Source organism: Xiphophorus couchianus, chromosome 7 (genome assembly GCF_001444195.1).
Source record: "Xiphophorus couchianus chromosome 7, X_couchianus-1.0, whole genome shotgun sequence".
Taxonomy (NCBI): Eukaryota; Metazoa; Chordata; class Actinopteri; order Cyprinodontiformes; family Poeciliidae; genus Xiphophorus; species Xiphophorus couchianus.
The window spans coordinates 28,512,032-28,533,070 of NC_040234.1; the positions used below are offsets into that span (position 1 = coordinate 28,512,032).

The following is a 21,039-nucleotide window of genomic DNA, read 5'->3' on the forward strand; positions in this document are numbered from 1 at the left end:
TATCAACTTTAAAATTAGATAATTTACTTGGTATACAACTTCTTCGATAATTTAATTGTACTTGCCTAAAAGCGTAAACGTGTAATTATAGACCGCCAGTTAATGTCCCTTACGAGCTCCCGTCTACAAAACCCATCGTCGCTCTATCCCGCTTTTTCAGACCGTGAAGAACTGTGGCACACCTTTCCTCCAATTGCTGGCTGCCTTTGAACAAATCCACCAATGAAATAGAGGATTTTACAGTCGTAGGCGGAACTTCCGGTTGCCTGTCCAAACCGACTGAGGCCTCTCCATGCGGTTTTGATCCGGTGGATTTCAGCGCTAACGTCGTACAGGTATGAGCGCCGTGTAGAGCTAAATTATTACAGTTTCTAGTGTTTACGGGGTTAGTGTATGGTTAAACGTTCACGTTTTAATTGCGTGTATTTAGATTTTGTCAGAAGGTAACTCGTGTTAAATTGAAATAGTTGTTAGCTTAACCCGGACGTTGACGCTAGAGCGCTGTAGCTTAGCCTTTTAGCTTAGCATCCCCAACACCTGGTCAATTGTGCCGTTTTTCTTTAAATGTAGCTCCCGTGTTTATCTCTAAATTTAACTTCAAGTAATAAATGTCTCGTGTCGAGAGCATATTAGCAGATGTCCATTTTAAACTGTATAACCCGCTAAGTTAACAACGGTTATGCAACACAATAGGTTTTCATTGTGGTTAGCACGCAGAGGCTAACAGTTAAAACGACGCGCTGTCTGACCTATTTGTGTGTTTTTTCCTTTTTTTTTCCTCGCGTGGAGATTTTGTTCGAAGTGCGCTTTTTGCGCAAACTACAACAACTAATGCTGTTGGTCGTAAAAACCAGCTAGTAAACGTCGACTTTATACCAGTATGTTTTGAATAGCGTGCCGGGCTAAGACAATACAAATGGTTTCACTCAAGGTCTGCTTTGGCATTGAGCGTGGGCGAATTCGGGACCTTTCACGGAACCACAACACGTATTAAACGACGTACTTTATAATAAAAACTTCCATAAGTGATGTTTTGTTTGTGTTTGTGTACCAGGCAAACCATAATCACGTATAATGGCTGAGAACGACGTTGACAACGAGCTGCTCGATTATGAGGAGGATGATGAGCCACAAGGAGCCCCGGAGAGCGCGACCCCGGTGGGGAAGAAGGAGGTGAAGGGGTCTTACGTTTCCATCCACAGCTCCGGCTTCAGGGACTTCCTCTTGAAGCCAGAGCTCCTCCGGGCCATCATAGACTGTGGTTTCGAGCATCCGTCTGAAGGTAAAAGATCACCCAATTGTACAGAGACATTTCATGTTTATTTTGTTTTTTTGAACTATAAAATACTGCAGTGGCAGAATAAAGTCAAACTTCCTCCAGTTATCTTAGTTATTTATTTTTTATTTTTTCCATTTTTGCTTGTTTCTTTTATGAAATTTTGATATGTGTATATCATGACGGGACCGTATTTATATTTTTTCTTTGAATAATCCTAGTGGAGAATACGGTCTAAATGTTAGAACCTCACATACCCAGGATGATTGCAGAGTTGGCTCCTCTTATTTTTGGAGATTTATTTCTTCCTTGCTGTTTCAGTGAGGGGGGAGGCAGATCTAGTGATTCGTACATTTTACTGCTGGACAGCATAGCAGAAATTACACACCCTAGTGTTTTGTAGGTGTGGAAGTTCTGGCTAAGCTTGTTTGTTTGCACCTGCATTGTCATTCAAGGAACATATTATTCAATGAATATGCTGCCAAAGTATTTTTTTTCCCCCTTTGATTCTCGAAATGATTAGTGATTTTTTTTAATGTTTCTGTTTTCAGTCCAGCATGAGTGCATCCCCCAGGCCATCCTCGGCATGGACATCCTGTGCCAAGCCAAGTCTGGCATGGGCAAGACGGCCGTGTTCGTCCTGGCCACGTTGCAACAGATCGAGCCCGTTGACGGACAGGTGAGTTCGCTTAGGGACCGCAGCGGTTTGGGTCGGATTTGGTAAACTGTGAAGAACTCATTATGATTTTGGGCCGCGCAAAGATCACAGATGTCCTCAAAGGGACATTTTTGTTTGTGGAAACAAAACATGTATAAAACCTATGCCAGCTGCATAACATGAGTACTTAACGTTAAATAACATTGATCATCTTTTCATGTTGGTTAAAATTGCCAGTATACAAATAAACTCTGCCTTGATTTAATTGATAAAAAGTTATTGAAGTACACAACTGTTTATTGCTCACAAATTGATTGCAATATTCAAAAATTAAGACAATTGGGGCAGATTTATTAGTGCTCCCATATAATAGACATAATTATCTCCATAATAATTTAAAACAAACTCAATAATATTGATTTGCTTGATTTTGTTTTTCTCTTTCTACTGAAAACTGGATGATAAAAGTCTTCAGTCTGGTGTTTTACTCTACCAGCTGTTTAGAGACTCCATAAATCCTTTTGTCTGTTGTTTTGTTTGTTTATTTTTTATATTTAAAATGTCTTCCAGTTCTTGTGTTAAATGTACAGTAGATTTTAAAGTTTATTGATCTTTGACAATGTATTCTTGCATTATTATACATTACTTGAAAATGGTCTCAAAACAACAATATTGTCATTTATCACAATAACGTCTGGGGCAATATATCGTGACGGGACCGTATATATAGTTTCCATCCATCCATCCATTTTCTGTTCACCCTTGTCCCTAATGGGGTCGGGAGGGTTGCTGGTGCCCATCTCCAGCTACGTTCCGGGCGAGAGGCGGGGCACACCCTGGACAGGTCGCCAGTCTGTCGCAGGGCAACACAGAGACATACAGGACAAACAACCATGCACACTCACACCTAGGGAGAATTTAGAGAAACCAATTGACCTGACAGGCATGTTTTTGGACTGTGGGAGGAAGCCGGAGTACCCGGAGAGAACCCACGCATGCACAGGGAGAACATGCAAACTCCATGCAGAAAGACCCCGGCCGGGAATCGAACCCAGGACCTTCTTGCTGCAAGGCAACAGTGCTACCAACTGCGCCACTGTGCAGCCCTATATATAGTTTTTCTTTGATTAATCTATTATCAGAATAATCTATTGATTAATTGATAACTAGAACTTTAAATTAGTCTTTTTCTTAGTCAAAAATGGATGTTTCAAGCTGTTTGGGAATATAACTCGTACGTCTGCCATCGCCACGGCGTCTCACTCTGTGTCCCCCGACTCCCCACCAGGTCTCTGTGTTAGTCATGTGCCACACACGAGAGCTGGCCTTCCAGATCAGCAAAGAGTACGAGCGCTTCTCCAAGTACATGCCCAACGTGAAGTGCGCCGTGTTCTTCGGCGGCCTGGCCATCAAGAAGGACGAGGACACCCTGAAGAAGAACTGCCCTCACATCGTGGTCGGGACCCCCGGGCGGACCCTGGCTCTGATCCGCAACAAGACCCTGAGTCTGAAGAACGTCAAGCATTTCGTCCTGGACGAGTGCGACAAGATGCTGGAGGCGCTCGGTACGTCTTCCCGTTTGTCGCCGACTGTTCGAAGATAAAGGCGAGTGTGTTTATGGTTTTCCTTCCTCCCTCTATCCGCAGACATGAGGCGCGACGTGCAGGACATTTTCAGGATCACCCCCCACGAGAAGCAGGTCATGATGTTCAGCGCTACGCTGAGTAAGGAGATCCGGCCAGTCTGCCGCAAATTCATGCAGGACGTAAGAGAAACTCGTAACTTTTTCGCCTTCTGTCAAGTTTGGAGGTTTACTTCAGCCTGTCACAATAAGCAGTTTATCCATTAATTACATGATAAATGAGCGCAATAATTTTCAGATATGTTTTGAAAGGCTATTTTATTTGCATTTTTACTTATGGGTTCAGTTGTTTGTGGCTTTTATTTCCTTTTGATGTATTGTTTTTGGTTAATGTGTTTTATTCCAGATGTTTAGAATAAATAATTAAATAATTTTGATGTGAAAATTTTCAAACTCAGAAATTTCCTCTTTTTTCTTTAGGAAAAAGGAGATTTATTATGCATTAGTCTCTGAATGTCTGAGATTTTTCTAGCAAATTTAAGACTTTTCAAACTCAGAAATTAGCTTCTTTTTTTTTTTTTTTAGCAAATCTTTGAAATGTTTTGGTGGAAACGTACTTGGTCTAGAACTAAACAAAGCAGTGTTGCAATCTGTAATGAATTCTTACGTATAGGATGCAAGAATTACAACACTTACAATGTCATAAATCACCCAAATTAAATGCAGTGCAACAAACTGCCATGTAAGGAAAGGAAAATACAAATAAAAGGAGCAAATTCACTAGAGGCTTCTGTTTTGGTCTTGTTTCATTTTCATTCATGTTTTTCCTGCAGCCGATGGAGGTGTTTGTGGACGACGAGACCAAACTTACGCTGCACGGTCTGCAGCAGTACTACTGTAAGCTGAAGGACAGCGAGAAAAACCGCAAGCTCTTTGACCTGCTGGACGTCTTGGAGTTCAACCAGGTAAATCTACGGGCCAGACATTTGACACGATGTCGTCATGGAGCTCCTCAAGTTAAACAGCAAAAAACACTGAAAGATAGTGGAAAGGTTCAGGTTATTTAAAAAAAAATTATTTTTTTTTGTCACCTGTTTCAGAAAGTTAAACTAAACTTAATATAGATTTGTTACAGAAAGCAAAAATATTTCAAGCCTTCTTTTCTTGTAGTTCCGACTATTGCAGGTAATGAAAACCCCTAATTCAGGATATCAGAACTATATTGAAATATTGGAAACTCATTGACATGTAAATGTTTCCTGAGCCTTTAGATTATCTCAGTCTGGATCAGTAGGACGCAGTCAGGAGCAAGATGGCCAACTGGGCAGACGTCCTTGACACCCTCCACAAGTGACATAAGGTCTTTGCTACGAAAGCTGGTTATTCAGAGTGCTGTATATTATTTTAAGCAATATTGTAATTTTCTGAGACTGAATTTTGGGTTTTCATTATGTTGACCATAAAGACTTAAAATATTTCACTCTGTCATAAGTCTATACAATTCCGAGTTTCATTTCCAGAAATAAGCGACACAGAAAATTGGCTCTCTTTCAAAATGTTCAAATTTCCTCTTTAAACCTACCCATGTTTGTAGTCTGGCATCACCCCTCTAAGTTCCAACGCTCTGCCTCTAGGTGGTGATCTTTGTCAAGTCTGTGCAGCGCTGCATCGCTCTGTCTCAGCTGCTGGTGGAGCAGAACTTCCCCGCCATCGCCATCCACAGAGCAATGGTCCAGGAGGAAAGGTGAGACCCCCAGAAAGCTCACCGCTCTGCTCACACACTGATAAACACACAAGCCTGGACCAGCTAAATGTGTTCATGGGAGCAGAAGGCATCTTCATTTGACCCGACTAAGGTTGAAACGAGTAATTGACTTAATCTTGATTGTGTGGTGATTTATCGGGATTAATAATGATTAATCAATTATTGAAATCGTCAACTAGTTTAGTAATCCATTAACTGGAGAATACAAACCCAAGAAATGGCCATCTGCTGAAGGAACAACACAGTAGGGAGGCAGAACTACAAAGAACATGGATATTTTGTATTTAAGATGGGGAAAAAATCACCTTGTCTGTAAATATGGTCCACACAGAACTCCTCAATGGTTCAAATTCTGGTTTTATGTTTGAGATTAGTTTTTTTTATCCAATTATTAATCCAAAAGTAGACTTTTTTTTTTTTTATATACTCCAGATGCATCCTTTGTTGCAAATAGAAGCATTCTTTAAAAGAATGCTGTTGCATTTTAGGTAATACAATTTTGTTTTCTTATTTGAAAAAGTAATTTAATTATTTTTTTTTTAACATATATTTCAAATGCTGTTTAAAAACAGGTGCAAGTGGCTAAATGAAAAATCTGCAAAATGTGTCAATTTTTTTTTTTTTAAACGATAAATCGTTTTGTTCCTGCTCTCCTCGCAGACTCTCTCGCTACCAGCAGTTCAAGGACTTCCAGAGACGGATCTTGGTGGCGACCAACCTGTTTGGCCGAGGGATGGACATCGAGAGGGTGAACATCGTCTTCAACTACGACATGCCCGAAGACTCAGACACCTATTTGCACAGGGTGAGAAACTGGCCTTCCTTCCTCCTCTCTCTTTCTCTCTCTCGGCCATTTTGAAATATTCCAGGAAGTTCTTTTCTGTTTGGATAATAAGGTGTTTGTTTGTTTTTTTGTTGTTTATTTAACAATCAGGTCGCCCGTGCCGGTCGGTTCGGAACCAAAGGCCTGGCCATAACCTTCGTGTCGGACGAAACCGACGCCAAGATCCTGAACGACGTGCAGGACCGCTTTGAAGTCAACGTGGCCGAGCTGCCGGATGAGATCGACATCTCGTCTTACAGTAAGTTCCCACCACAGCTCAGCTTAATGGTGTTTACTGCTTTTTAGAAGTCTGCAGATGTTTGACGCGTCTCTCCTTTGCCCCCCCGCCCGCCCAGTCGAGCAGTCCAGATGAGCCCTCACCCCTCCAGACCAACAGAAGTCTCCTCTTCGTGGATCCAGTCTTTTTATTTGGAAGTAGACGTACTTCGTTGTTGATTTGAAAGCTCTGCACGTTTGTTCACAAAAACGTTTATTTTTATTGTCAGTTTATGGGACAGGGGGGTTTTGATTTCAATTTCTTCTATGGTTTCTTTTATTTTTTTGTTTTGCCTCAATTAAAACTTTTTATAAAATGCCATTTTTATCGTTGTGCTCTCTCTCATTAAGACTGTTGTCTCTGCATTGTTTTATTGCGCTGTTGAGGTAAACCTTAATAGACTTGAGGAGAACTTGGAGCTGTCTTTATTTTTCTTTTTGCTTTTTCCAAAGCCTAGATTTGTATTGTAGGGTTTTATATCTTCAATGCTAAAGGTCAGCTTTCTTTAGATTTGAGTAAATGGACTGATTTGGCTCATGTGGCAGCTCTTTGTACGACTTTCTAATGGAATGCCTTCTATATATTAAGTCAACAAATAGAATCCTAGTGGTGAAATGGCAGATTTTGGCAAAGTTTAGGCACTGTACCCCCCCTCCCTCCCAAAAAAACCCTGATTCTCACTATGTATGTCCTAGTATTTTGGTGTGTAAACATAAAAATAAATTGGAACAAACAAATGTGAGAAGTGGCTGCTTGAAACTGACTTGCCATGCTAGCAGCTGGGAATGATCTTGGTAACAAGTGGAGTGATATTTTGGCAGTATTGATATGAAAATATAAAACATTTTTTTAAATTTCTTTTGTGCAAAACAAATTTCTACTGCTGCTACAATATTGCAGCAGATTTGAGTCGTAGTTGGTAAATCGCCACAAAAAGGAACCCACTAAATTTAGGCGCTGTAGTGAAGTGCTCATTGCATTATGTTTCGTACCTGTTCTTTGAAGTGACAAAAGCATAGCAAGCTAATGTTAGCTGGTTAATTATTAAAAGTAAAAAAAGAAAAATTAATTGAATAAACTCAAAATATTGATGGCGGTGCAAAGAAAAGTTTAATAAAATTAAGTTTATGGATAAAGCATCGGCTTTGTAAGACTGCTTTATGAGAATCTTCAGCCAGAGGCTTCTTCAGCTTCACTGTAACACAGATGGCTACAGGAGATCCTTTTTACCCACAACCATCAGCATCTACAACTACTAGAATCTTGAATAATATGAATTACAATATTTATTTTTTATAATTAATGTTTTGAATTGAATTGCTTTCTTTCTGTAGATTTTAAAGGGGCAGTATTTGTTTTCCAGCCACATATAATTTTACAGCACAATCAAGTAACTTAAGTTATATATATAAAAAAATTCCCTTCTCACCCACCGCGGGTGGTTCTTATCCTCTGAGCTCGGGTCCTCTACCAGAGGCCTGGGAGCTTGAGGGTTCTGCGCAGTATCTTGGCTGTGCCAAGGACTGCACATTTCTGGACTGAGATGTCTGATGTTGTTCCTGGGATCTGTTGTAGCCATTGGTCCAGTTTGGGGGTGACTGCCCCGAGGGCCCCGATGACCACTGTGGTCTTCACCTTCCAGGCCCTCTCCAGTTCCTCCCTGAGGCCCTGGTATTTCTCTAGTTTCTCGTGCTCCTTTTTCCTGATGTTGCAGTCGCTTGGTATTGCTACATCTACCACAACGGCTTTCCTCTGTTGTTTATCCACTACGACAATGTCTGGTTGGTTCGCCATTACCATTTATATACCATATATATATATATATATATATATATATATAAAGCCGTATATATCAAATATAACTGAAGAAATTTGACTTGTAGTTTGAAGTCTTGAAATTGGGGCGGAAACTTGGAGACGGTGCTACGTCATTCATCCAGGTGCTGTTTAGCACACCTGAATGGTTGCCATGGGAGATTAAAGGATTTCTCAAACATGTACGAAAGATTCAAGGCGGCGCTCCAAGTATGTTTTTGATGAGGAAATGACATAACACGGCATAGAGCTTAAAAAACGTCGATTTTACCTGATGCTACCTCCTTAAAGAAGTTACCTTATTAGAAGATAACTTTTCACGTCATGACTTGAAATACTTCTAAACAGTTAAATCTGTATTTTAGGCTAAATAAAAAAACACATTTCGACTAACAGTGCAGAACAATAGCTAGGCTAGGCGGTTTAGCTAATGCAGTTTATCTAAACTAAACTCACGCTTGCTCGCACCATGGCAACAGAAGATAAGTTTCTTACATTTTACGGAAATTAAAGCCCCTTTTTTATTTATTCTTTTTAATGAGTTTGACACCTTTTTTATGTTGACGCTGGTACACCAACCAGAATAGCGTGTGAACGCAATACTGAAATCATGGGCCATATCATGCTGTAGCTAGTATTTAACTTAAAATTACAGCTCAGAAAAGGTTCAAAAGGAGAACTAGAATGTCACATGGAGTGAAATATTTCATGCCTTTGGGATGTAATTTGGGTGATTTTGGTTAAGGATTTTAAAAAAAAGCCAAGAGTTCATGTCTCAAAAAGTATTAAGAAACATCGTGGAAAAATATTGGAAACATCTGCCAAGGTTGCGTGAGCCTCTAAAAGGATTCTGAGTCAGGGGAAGTAGGACACAGTGATGGGGAAGAGTGCTACAGCCAAACATATTCATAGAAAGTTAAGTGGAAGAAACAAAAGGGTGCACCCACAACAGGGATAACTGCAGCCTTGACAGAATTGTCAAGAGAAAATTAATTATATTGCTTCAATGGCTAACAGCTGTGTTTTTATTTAAAACTTCAACACAGTAAGGGTAAAAGTTTCTTTATTTGTACAACATTTTTTAAAAAGGTATCACTTCAAAACCAATCATTGGGTAAACGCTCCTTCCACGATATAAAAAGCAGTATTCCTTTAGTCATTTTTTCTTTGAAATGCTCTCAAATTGGTATGGTGTTCTCATCAGAAACCTGAACCCAGGTTCAGAGTTCAGTGTTTAAACTACACATGAACTAACTCAACAGAATAACGGGCCCTTATACAGCAGGTAGAACTACAAAGTTACAAATTCATCTGTACATAGCTGCTCTACAGTGTCCCTTGGAACTAGTCAAAATGTCAAAACCGCAGCATCTACATGGGCAAGGATTAAAAAAAACAAACTACAACACCTGCAGTGGTACAAGAGAATGACTTGGACATGTCTGCCTAGTATTCACACTTGACACTGAGACACTGTATAAAAGTCGACATAAGGTGCACAAACTAATCCAAGCAATAGTTAAGGGTGATGCTTTTGTTTCCCAGTCGTATATAAATCAAAGAATACACAGTGCCTACCTAGAATCAGTCTCTCTTTGAGAGTCCTTACAGTTCCAAGGCTTTGCACCCAACGGAAAACTTATTTCTGACTCGACTGCGAAGTCAGCAGTTTGAGGGAACAGACACCTCTTTAACATGAAAAGACACAGCTTCTTGTTTTGTTTCAGTCACATTGCGTGCTGCTCAATTACAGGCCAGATTAGGCAGTAGCGCGGTTCCACAAATTGCATGTTTACCTCATCACACACGCAGCTTTTAGATTTTATTTTTATAGCAAAAACCAGAGAGGGGCTGATTTTCCCCTCAAAGATTGTAATTTGCACAGAATTAGGTGGTCGACTGCTTGACGCCAGAATCCCAGGCTTGTTCTTCTGGTGCTTGCTAAATGTCTCAGTTTCTTGTGAAGGCAAAAGCAGGAGATGAGTCCAGCTGTATAAACAACCTTTGACATATTTCCTCGGAGTGTGTACGAATCCTAAACCCATCGGGTTTAGCTTGTCTTTTTTTTGCTCTTCTCCTACTGGCATTCTTGGTCATTGGTCTTTGGATGCTGGTTTCTGACCGCCATGGACCAGTCTGCCTCTGCCGCTTGTGACTGACAGCTGTCCGTGGATTTCAGCCACAGAGAGGTGCCAAGAAAAGTCTCTTATCCCAGTGGCATGCCAAAGTTTCAACATGTCTGTCTCTTGAATAAATATCAAGGAATAAATACCATTGCGAGACAAACTGCAACCTTTTGCAATTGCCATTAAAGTCTTGTCAAGTCTTCCACTAAAGTCCTTGTTTCAGATTTCCTTTCATATCAAACATAAAACCAGTTTTCTATAAGTTAGCAACATCTAGAGTAGCAAGAAATGATGGCCATCCTTTAGAGTTTGTCCCCACGCTTGCTCCTTTCTCCTTGGCTGAAGTGCCACAGTTCATGGAACATTCCGAGAAAGGCAGAAAATTCTCCTCCAGAAAAAAAAATCTCCTCATCTGTGATCATTGCCTGCATCTATTCAATAGCTACACTAGGAACAGCTGCTCTATAAAAAGTATCACTAATGGGTGGCAATTTACGCTTTTATGGAGGAATGCAGGCGAGGCGGGGGCAACAACAACTAGTCCTTGAATTTGTGAACGTCTCCGTAGAGCCAGAGTTGTGGGGGCATCACCGCCTCGTTCAGATGGTTGCACTCATCGCTGCACTTGCAGGACTGGATGAACATGACGGATCTACTGAAAAGGTCCCCGTCGGGGCAGGAGAAGGTCACGCTGGCTGTGCGCGTGCGACGAGGGGAGCAGCAGCGGCCGTCCCTGCACACCCCGCAGTAGTTGGGCCTGTACAAGCGAGTACTCCTGCAGCCGGCGTAGGACAAGCGATGCGGCTCTGGGGCCTTGTGTGTACGCGAGCACTTCCTTCCTTTCTGTGGATTGGGAAAAAAGAGTAAGTTAGACACCTTTCAAAGCAAAAGATTTGTATGACTGAGATTCTATGTCCATGAAGTGAGTTATTTGATATTTAGTGAAGCACAATTCTGACACTGGTACACATTAGAACTTTTCTTTTTGCAAAGAATAAAAAGTAAACCTTATGCCAGTGGGAATAAAGTAACTACTGAACACAAACAAGAAAAGCCAGGATGGATATAAACATGACATTTGTGGCAGTCCAATGCAATGCCAGCCTTCAAAAAATTGTAGCATCAATGCAGTGCTTGACAATAAGTCAGAAACTAGCCAAAGTTATTTAGTAATGACTTTAATATCAAAGCAAAAGTTATAGTATGTACACACAACTTAATAAGAACTAGTCTGATCATACCAACCACTCACAACTCTTTTACACTAAAAGAGTTAGACTTCTGGATAGTCATTTGGCTATCCAGAAGTCTAAGCCTGGTAGATTACCAGAATGCTACACTTCCTGATCCAAAGCCACTTTAGGATGTATTCACACCAGCCCTGTATAATCTGCTTTAATCAAACTCTAGTTCATTTGCTTGGAAAGTCCGGTTTGTTTGAGGAAGTGTGAATGTGCAATCGACCAAAAAATCGAACTGTGGTCCGCCTAAAAACCGAGGTGTCAGTTTATTAAAAGTGAATTCTAGGATGGCTTGAATGCATATGTGGATACCAAGCGGAGGGCATTGTGGGTTAATACAGTACAACCAAAACAAACAGTCGTGTCTACAACTACAGTAGAGAGATAAGTGGCTAGTGGTCTTTTACCAAAGACAAAAGAGAAATCATACACCAGCTAAAATCTGACGCTACTCCATTTTTGTTTACATTTTGCAAAGGAGGACGTTGTACTCATGTATTCTTCTGTGGTTTTGTGTTACTTCCTTTAGTAGTTATTGGTGCAGCACCACCCCAGGCAAGGGAGTAAATAGGGATTTGGTTTGTTTGTTTGACACAGTGCAATGTGAAAGAGAATCACAGCAGCTGAAAGTGTAGCAAATGTTGCAATTTTGGTCCTCAAACAAACTGAGTCTACTGGACTGTCAGGTATGAAAATCCCCTTAATTGTGGAATTGGTCTAATTTTTGTTGAGAAATGTGATCATCTTGACAGATTGGATTATTTTAAGAGTCCTACCAAAGGAAGCTATCTTTTATTGTTAGCATTTGCACCAGAAAAGGAGATAAAGATTCATATTTGTTTGGAATTACATCACTCATTAGTCATCACTGCAGACATGAAAAACAAGGTTAAGACAGTTAACTGCAGAAATGTGCAAAAACAAAATCAAGGTCAGAACAACAGATTATTGCCAAGAGAGATTAGCATGCCAGCAATGGCTAAGGGTTGACACTGGTACACATTAAATCCCACGGCAGCTCGACAAAAGTTCAGTGAAAACAGGTGCGCAGCAGCCCATCAGACTCAGAAGTGGGTTGTTGCCGGAGACGGAATGGTCCGGATAGCGCTGTGTACAAAGCGCAAGAGGGCAACACAGTGGGCGAAACCGCAAGCTCCAAATTACAAGGGCAGCTGTCAGTCAGTTCCAGAGCTCAAGAGATTTCAGAACATTCAACAGATGCAGTTGATATGCATATGTTTTAGAACAGAGAAGTTCTAAAGTTTATATCTTTAGAAACCAGTCCATCTTAATTAAAATAGACAACAAAATCATGTGAAATGACTGATGAAAATAAAGTCCAAGGAATCTTTTGTATGGTCTCTCTGTGTGGAGTAATTTTATCCAGGACACTCCTGTTTCCTTGCACCACCTGAAATCAATTTGTCCCCGTAAAATATCCCTAGATTTGGCATGTGCACGTTGCGTGTCCTGTATGTCACTGTGTTGCCCTGTGATAGACTATTAAAGTATCCTCCTATCCTCCTTTCAAGAGGAGACTCCAAATACATTCCTCACCTTCACAGGGATAGACATAGAGCTGCAGGGCCGAATGTTGCACAAGCGTGTCTCCTTGACCAGTTTACACCGGGCATTGTCGTTGGTAACGCGAGAGGAAACCCCCATCCCACAGGTCCGGGAGCACTGTGACCAGGAGGTGGTCTGAACCACACATTGACCTCCCGTTTTACTCCAGACTAGAAAAAATGGAAGAGAAGACAAGTGAATACAATTGAACAATGGGTACTGCGACATTTTGACACAGGAAGAGCGGTGGGATCAGCAACAAATTATAGTGTGACGAAAGTGGCCATCAAGAGAAGTAGGGGAAAGCAGAAATTCGTGGTTGAAAGGTACAGTAGCCTTATTCATGGAACAGGCAACACTGACACATACAGAAGGTGATTACAGAGAGGGGAGAGCTGCGTGACAGAGGAATGTGCTGTGTGAGAGGGGGAGAGCACCTCTGGTGTGCAAGGGGCCAGTGGAAAACAACCCTCACATAAACACTAACGCACCAGCACAGACGCAGCGTTAAAGGCCCACATTGACGCAGTCTGTGCATCAAGAGGCAAAAATGGCTAAAAACATAAACATGATGCAGGACTGAGTAGTGGAAGCAGACGCCACTCTGAGGTGATGGTGTGATGCAATGTCTTACCTGTCAGGTCCTTATTTCCATGTGGTTTGTCCCATTTGCGGCCCACTTCTAAGAGTTCATTGCCCAAGATGCCTTTCTCCTTTTTGGGTTTGTAAGGATACAGCTTCCGGTAAGGTTTTGCATAAGGTTTGGAGAACGGATAGATTGAGTAGGGGATGAAGGGGTATGGTAGGTGAGCAGGAGGTGGGGGTCGGCGGTGTGCCGGGGGCACAACAGTGGTTCCCTTATAGCAGTCGATGTTGAGACAGCACTGGCCTGGCACCTTCACTAGCTTGGGGGCTGGACAGGAAGGAGAAGCCAGGGGCACATGGCTGGGGCAAAGGGACATGCAGCCTACGGCTCCGTCAATGCAGGTACACTGGTGCTTGCACCCTGCATGGAAGTTTTCGCCGTTTTGATAAATTCGGCCATTGTATTCGCAGGAGCGACCATCTGCTTTTGCTGAAAAGAGAAAAGAAGACAGATAAGCTTGTAAATTGACAGAACTACTGCTACTGCCACTGCCAATGAAGACCCATTGCCCAAATCTAGGTGAACCACACACTGATTGTCCTATATGTAGAACCTTTGTGCTGTTGCACATTATTCCTGTATTACTGCCATGTACTCTGGCTTCCTCTCACTGTCCTAAAGACATTCATATTAAGTTATTCACCAGCTCTTATATTATTCTAGCAACTCTGCCTATTTCATCCCTCCGTCATCCTGAACGGGATTGAACATGCACCTCCAGAGGTTGATAAGAAGATGTTGCCTTTTAAACAATGTGAATTTGTGGCAGAGAAGTCTGTGGTGAAAGGATGATGACGTCCACTGATGTCTAAATATGGATGAAAGTATGTTGGAAGGGATAAAATAGCCCAAGCAAGTTTGATTTTCAACCGGTATGTTTTAGCTAAATTTGGAAGGGACCTATAAGTCCTAATTTTAACATTTTATATGCTCAATAAATGGCTTGGTTGACCTGAATAGACATAAAATATATACATTCGGACATCTACTGTTAATAGGGTATAGACAGTGGATTGATACTTGTTATAATCTTTTCTCTTTTAAGGACAGGCCTGTCCGATGTGTCATACCAGACTAACTGCAATGCTCAGTTAGAAAACTCGCTCTGATTTGCTGATGAAGGGAATCCATAACAGGCAAACCAAGTAAAAAAAACCAAGCAAATTTTCATCACTGAGGAGCATTTGTACTGCTGCCTACTTTGACACAGGAGAGTTATGTCTCTCCTGTGTCAAGAAATCATTGCACTTTCCAGCCTGTGATTAGACAGAGCCTTTGCCTCTTTTATAGAGGAATTTTCTGCAACATCAAGAGCCAAAGCAGGGAGGGTGTTTTGCCACAGCTGTTTCTCGACATTGGTTTGAATAAACCTCTGACCAGGATGAAATACCTTGTATGCAGTCCTGCCCTTTCTCTCCTATATCATAATACAACACTTTTATTCAGTACTTTAAGATAAACACTAGTTTCCCTAAAAGAGTAAGAAACAGCAGTTTATGTTTTTATCAGTTTTGTTTTCATAGAACAATATAGGTTTTGTTGAACCTGTACCCCCACATTTAGACCCATCCATCATCCAATCAGCTCAGTCCATCAGCATCCCCTTTGCTGCTTAAAACTGCAAGTTTCTGACTGCTGTATTTCTTGGCCTTCCTTTTTCAGACTTTTATTTGTAAAAAATAAAATAAAATCTTGAAAACCACATGTCCTTTTTCTTTCACTTTACAATTATGCACTACTTCACATAAAATCCCAATAAAATACACTGAGGTTTGCGGTTGTACCATGAGAAAATGTAAAATACTTGAAAGGAGTCTGAATGTAGGCACACGTGAAGCAGATTGAAAGACACGTTTCCAAATTCATGAAGCGAGCCCTATTCTTAGACCAGAAAGCTGTTTAGGCTTGTTTATAATGTCCTGGCATGTAACCCCCCTCAGTGGGACTCCCCATAAACACCCCAGATAGAATACCCCCCCCCCCATACCCCCAGTAAACACACATATATAGATACCAGTGTGTGCGTGCTTGTTTGTGTGTTTCATGGGGGTGTTTGTGTACACACTGAAGTACTTGTATAAATCCCAGAGTTGGCAAGGTTTCAGTCGCAGCTCATGAAGGGCCTCTGTTTTTTTGAAACATGGCACAGTCTTCAAACCTCGAGACCCTATCAAAGAGAGACCCCAGCCCGCCTGGATCGAGAGTCAGGTTTTCCTCCCTGAAGTTACACATTGCCTCAGTCAACCCCTACTTATGTCAAAATCTAGGCCCAAAAAAGCTTCCCAAACGCCTTCCTGCCGCCTGGGTGGTATACGTACGTACCCCTGCAGATGCCGTGGGTGCGACCCACATCGTTGCCGTAGTTGCAATCCAGTCCTTTATGGTGGTCGCACGGCTGTCCCTCGTGGCAGTCTTGGTTGAGTTGCGCTGCGCACACCTTGCAGCAGCCGCAACCGTCGGGGACCAAACTGATCCCAGGGGGGCACGACGGGGGCACCGCGGAGCACTCGCACACTACCGGACAGTCAGCAGTCACCTGCAAGAGGGAGAAACGCGTTTCATTTCACGTATAGTGATGGACCAACGAGACCACAGGAGAAAAAGGCTTGACTCATGTTACTCAGATCACAGAAATTCCTGAGAGTGTGTGTGGCTTAAACACAGGCATGAATAGTCAGCACTGTCGCGAGCCCCACAGGGGTATCTGTAACCCTCTGTCGCCTTCCGCTTGGCATTCACTCAGCCTGTGGGGATGAAAGGGATGATCTCCAACTCCCACCCCTCCACCTCACCGCTCCTTCATTTTTTTGTTTCCAAACCTCACTGTGTACATACACAGAAAAAAAAAACAACACATGCACAAGCCACACAAACAACTTCCAGTTAGAGTTGCAGTTCCAGGGGAGGCTGTCAGTCAAGATCAGCCAGAGGGACACTTTCACACAGGGCAGACAACTCTTAGTGTGAATTGTACACTGATTTTAGTGTAAAATTGACGTGAAACATTTTCCGACGTAATAAACGCAAATAGTCCTGTTGTACAGCAGCAGGACTTTAACTTCAGGTTTATTTTTTTTTTTTTATCTCTGCTGGTAAAACTGTTGGATAGTATTTCTCTAGTATAATTGCAGATATACAGTAGGATTGAAGCCAGTGTGCAAATCGTTTTATTTATTTATTTTTATCAAATTGTATGAACCTTCACACAGATCCAGAGCTGACTTCACATAAAAACAAACTAGACCTGCTTAGGGCCTTCGAACCAGCAGGGGGCCCCCAAGAGTTCTGGAATTTTAGTCACAAGGTTTTCTTCTCATACTTTTCTCACATCTTCTTTTCTTTTTTTACTCTTTTCAAACTGTACATTTCTAAGATTCATATTTTTAAGAAAATATCTAAACTATTTGAATGGCCCATAATTTTTTAACACATTAAAGAAGATCTTCATGATGTAGCAGTGCTGGTGCAGGGTGGTGCTTTCACAGGTGTATGCAGACAAATTATAAACACCAAATGTTATGTAGAGAAAATGCTGACTAGAAACAATTATTCCATCATTTTGTTTTGGCGCCCCTTCTAGTGGCGCCCATATGGGTTGCATAAAGTGCATATCCACTCTTGTGCCTGAGTAGCATTTGTGTTTACAGTTACAATTTAAGGCAATAAATAAAGTCATTGTTGTTGCATTTTTTTGCATAGTGTAATTCAAATTTCCTAAATTAAACTTACTCCCTTCTTCCCGACTCGACTAATTTTATTGAAATGTTGAACACGCAAACTGCAAAACTAAACAAATACTCATCTCTGCAGTTAATGCACACTGTTATATTTTGGAAATACCCAAAACTTTCATCTACTGTAGATTTAATAAATAATCTTAAGTGGCTCATCTAATTGCCGTATATTAAACTAACTAATGTTAAATTGACTTCACACAAATGATGAGATGATTTTAATGTTGCTTTGGTGACAAGTGGATGGTGGGCTAATTGTAAATTGGCCCCCAAAATCAAAGCCGTAGCTTATTTGGGAACAGACTGCCACCATGTATAGTGCTTTTTAGCTAATTTGAGCAGTTGCAGTTTCACTGTCGCATCACAGGGGCAAGGGTTGAGGTGGGGGCGATAACGAGCTGAGTTATACACTGGAAAACAAGGAAGAAAAGGAAAAGGGGAAAATGAGATTCCACAACTAGCATAACAAGACCGATTTTTCTAGAGAGATCTCTGGACACTGTATCTATTAAAAACAAGCGTCCGTTATCATTTTTCTTCTTCTCTTTACGATCTGACCCACCATTTTACTTACCTGCAGTTTGGTTCTGCTGCCGTTCATATGGGAGTTCAATAGTTGCTTTTCAGAGCCACTAACTTCACAAAAATCTTAGTAGGCAGGAACAGACGACAAAATTTATATCCCACACCTTTGAGGTGGTGCGGGACTGTGAGGTATGAATTGGGCCCAAGGCCCTAACAAAGTTTGGGCCGGCCCTGCACAGACACCATGACAAGTAAAGCTTTGATGCAAGCAGCAAAGTTTTATTAGGTCATTCAAAATGAGATGGTTGAAATAAAGAAAACACACATCTGGAAAAGGTGGTTACACTACAAAAACACAGAATCTTACTAACTAGTTTTTGGCCAAAGTTCTAGTGCAAACATGGGGAAAATGTCTTGTTACAAGTTAAATAATCTGCAAGTGGAACTAGTAGTTTTTCATCAATGTTAATGAATTATTAACTCCAAACAAGATATTTGCAACAGAAAATAGACCAGAAATACTTAGTAAGATTTTATGGTTTTGATAGGGAAAATCTGATGGGCTATACAAGCCTGACTTTTTCCTGTCTGTGATAAGGTTAAACTTGGAGGTAAAAAAAAAATCCCCTCAAACTTAGATTTTGACTAGCTAAGAAAAGTCGTCCACAGACCTCCAGAATTTTGCAGCGCTACAGTGATGCAAAAGTAAATAAACCATATATTTTACTAACTTTTTGTTTGTTTGTTTGCCGTAACTTGCTGACTGTAACGAGCCACCTGGAAGCTGAGGCAGGAGGCAGCAGCTTTTCCTACCGCAGACACATCCTCAGCACCGAGGGTCTCCACCACGCAATACAGCAACAGAAATAAAGACAAAAAAAACTAATCTACAACTACTCACCACCGCGACTATCCCCACTCCCAACGCGGCAAACAGCAACTGTATCCCCATGCTGTCAGTCAGGTGATGCTCACAGACGACAAGTTGATCTTAAAAACACTTTACGTCACAAGGATTTAATCCCACATCCAGCTTCTGCCCGCATCGATAAAATCCAAATTCCAGATTCATCCTCAGGTATCCTCCGTCACTCGTGGGTTTTGGTGTGTTTTTACGTTCCGAGTCTTGTTTTTATATCGTCCCCGTGCTTTCCCCGGGTAACCACGCCCACTCGGTTCCTTTAACCAATCAGCACGCGGCGGTTCTCCTTAAAAGGTAAAAGGAGCGGAGCCCGCGAAGGCTTCGGCTCCGAAAGCGGGGTGTTTCGTCGGGGGTCGGGGGAAGGGGGGATGGGCGTGGCCAGCCATGAATGCAGTCATTCATAAAAACTCGGAATTACTACATTCCAAAGCAGGCCTCGGCTTTGGGGGCGTCCGTTTATTTATGTGCGAGCGAGAATAATATTTTTGATGCTTTAAAGTCCCTTTTTTTTTTTTTTTTTTTTACCCAAAGACTTACCTCTGTCCGGCTGCTGCTGCTGCTTTGTGAAAAGTAAAATAAATATGCTCAGCTGCTGGTCCATGCCACATTAATGCTGGAGGGGGACATGAAAAACAGCGAGGAATTTCCCCTCAGTCCACTTTATAAAAATGCTTCTAGACACGAATGAGACGTGGAAAACAAAAGCACGACAAGGAAGACAGAGTGTTCCCGGGAGGGAGACAAATTCCATGATTTTATGATTTTATCATAGAGATGTTGAGAATGATTATAATAATAATAATATCCAGAGCCCGTTTATGGCTGCGGCAGCTTCACAAAAAAAAAAAAAAAAATCTATTTTTATAATGAATTTTCACCAAAAAACACACACTGCACCTGACCTATGCTTAAAGCACTCATAGGCACACTCTGAAACTGTGTGTGAGAGCATTTAAAGGGACAGCTCTAAATGTTTAAAGTTTAGTTAAAATGTCATAAGCTGCTATTATCTAATCTATGATGGATTATCTCTTTGTATAATTTAGTACAAATCTTGAATAAACTGTCCAAGCTATCCTAAAACAACTCCGGTTTCAAAAACATTTTATTTATTTTTTTTTTATTTCAGTTAAAAGCAACTGGATGATAGACAAGAAAAGCATTGAAAGCTTTGAACACATCATCATCACAAGCAAATTTCCATGAATCAGAAGGAAAATTATGCTTTTTTTTGGTTTTGTTTTACTTTTTCTTTTTTCACAAATAAAATCTGAAAAGTGTGGATTGCATTTGTATTCAACCCACCCAAGTCAATACTTTGAAGAAGAATCGCCACTACAGCTGTAAGTCTTTTGGGATGTGCCTCTACGAGGTTTCCTCAGCAACAAACTTTTAGCCCCCCCTGTCTTTTTACAAAACGGCTCACCAGCCTGGTAACGAAATCCCACTTCAGAGATTCTGAACCGCCCCTTTAAAGTACATCCTCAGCCTTTAGGGTGATCCCTTCATCCCTGCCATAAGTACAAAGATTGCATGATCTGACATCTTTCAGTAAAGAGGAATTTGAGGTGTGCTAAACTGATGTTTATCCAAATTGGGAAACCAAACTGAGGGAAGTCTGCTGTCGTTTGTGCTGCCTCCAGGGAGTTTATTATCTTCCATGAGCCTTTAAAAACGACCCTGCAAGCCAACAAATCAGTCATGTGGGACCACATGTTCATGTAGCACAGATGCCAGAAGCAGTTTGACCAATCTGCAATCTGATGGATTATTACGCGAGGTACAACAACCAACTACAGAGTAATTCAAAGTGTCTTGTGGTGAGTTTTGTACAGGAGATAACACAATTTTTAGATACAGTAAATTTCAGGCTCTTATATGTTAGGATATAATAGAATGGGTTCTAATGTGATTGAAATATGACCTCGTGTTTACAAAAACAGACAACAGATTCCATCATTTCATAATTTACTAAACAACAGTACAGGTAATTATTACAAGATACTCACGTCTTGTGCCTCCAAGACAAACCCCGATTACCCCCAAATCTCCCATTGCCCACTATAATGACTGCAAAAATCGT

General features: G+C 41.3%; 2 protein-coding genes across 2 annotated transcripts; one reads left to right on the plus strand and one right to left on the minus strand.

Moving 5' to 3' along the window:
- Positions 1-180: 180 nt before the first annotated feature.
- ddx39ab (DEAD (Asp-Glu-Ala-Asp) box polypeptide 39Ab) lies at positions 181-6,799 on the plus strand. Its single transcript, XM_028023571.1, has 10 exons — positions 181-335; positions 1,055-1,282; positions 1,828-1,955; positions 3,223-3,499; positions 3,581-3,699; positions 4,350-4,481; positions 5,151-5,260; positions 5,942-6,086; positions 6,216-6,363; positions 6,461-6,799. Exons 2-10 carry the CDS (start codon positions 1,075-1,077, stop codon positions 6,475-6,477), a joined length of 1,284 nt encoding a protein of 427 aa, XP_027879372.1. The 5' UTR covers positions 181-335; positions 1,055-1,074; the 3' UTR covers positions 6,478-6,799.
- Positions 6,800-9,242: 2,443 nt separating this feature from the next.
- On the minus strand, positions 9,243-19,152 carry LOC114148688 (protein CYR61). The gene is made up of 5 exons (XM_028024127.1): positions 18,936-19,152; positions 16,098-16,311; positions 13,764-14,204; positions 13,121-13,299; positions 9,243-11,165 (listed from the first exon to the last, which is right to left on the minus strand). The coding sequence occupies exons 1-5, from the start codon at positions 18,984-18,986 to the stop codon at positions 10,860-10,862; spliced, it is 1,191 nt and encodes a 396-aa protein (XP_027879928.1). The 5' UTR covers positions 18,987-19,152; the 3' UTR covers positions 9,243-10,859.
- Positions 19,153-21,039: the final 1,887 nt, after the last annotated feature.

Excerpts from the sequence above, each read along its gene's own strand:
- ddx39ab (XM_028023571.1), top strand. The coding sequence starts at position 1,075 with ATGGCTGAGAACGACGTTGACAACGAGCTGCTCGATTATGAGGAGGAT. Across the intron at positions 3,700-4,349 it reads GCCGCAAATTCATGCAGGAC|CCGATGGAGGTGTTTGTGGA; the intron begins GTAAGAGAAACT and ends TTTTTCCTGCAG. Across the intron at positions 5,261-5,941 it reads GCAATGGTCCAGGAGGAAAG|ACTCTCTCGCTACCAGCAGT; the intron begins GTGAGACCCCCA and ends CTCTCCTCGCAG.
- LOC114148688 (XM_028024127.1), bottom strand. The coding sequence starts at position 18,986 with ATGGGGATACAGTTGCTGTTTGCCGCGTTGGGAGTGGGGATAGTCGCG. Across the intron at positions 14,205-16,097 it reads CACCCACGGCATCTGCAGGG|CAAAAGCAGATGGTCGCTCC; the intron begins GTACGTACGTAT and ends TTCTCTTTTCAG. Across the intron at positions 13,300-13,763 it reads TGGAAATAAGGACCTGACAG|TCTGGAGTAAAACGGGAGGT; the intron begins GTAAGACATTGC and ends CATTTTTTCTAG.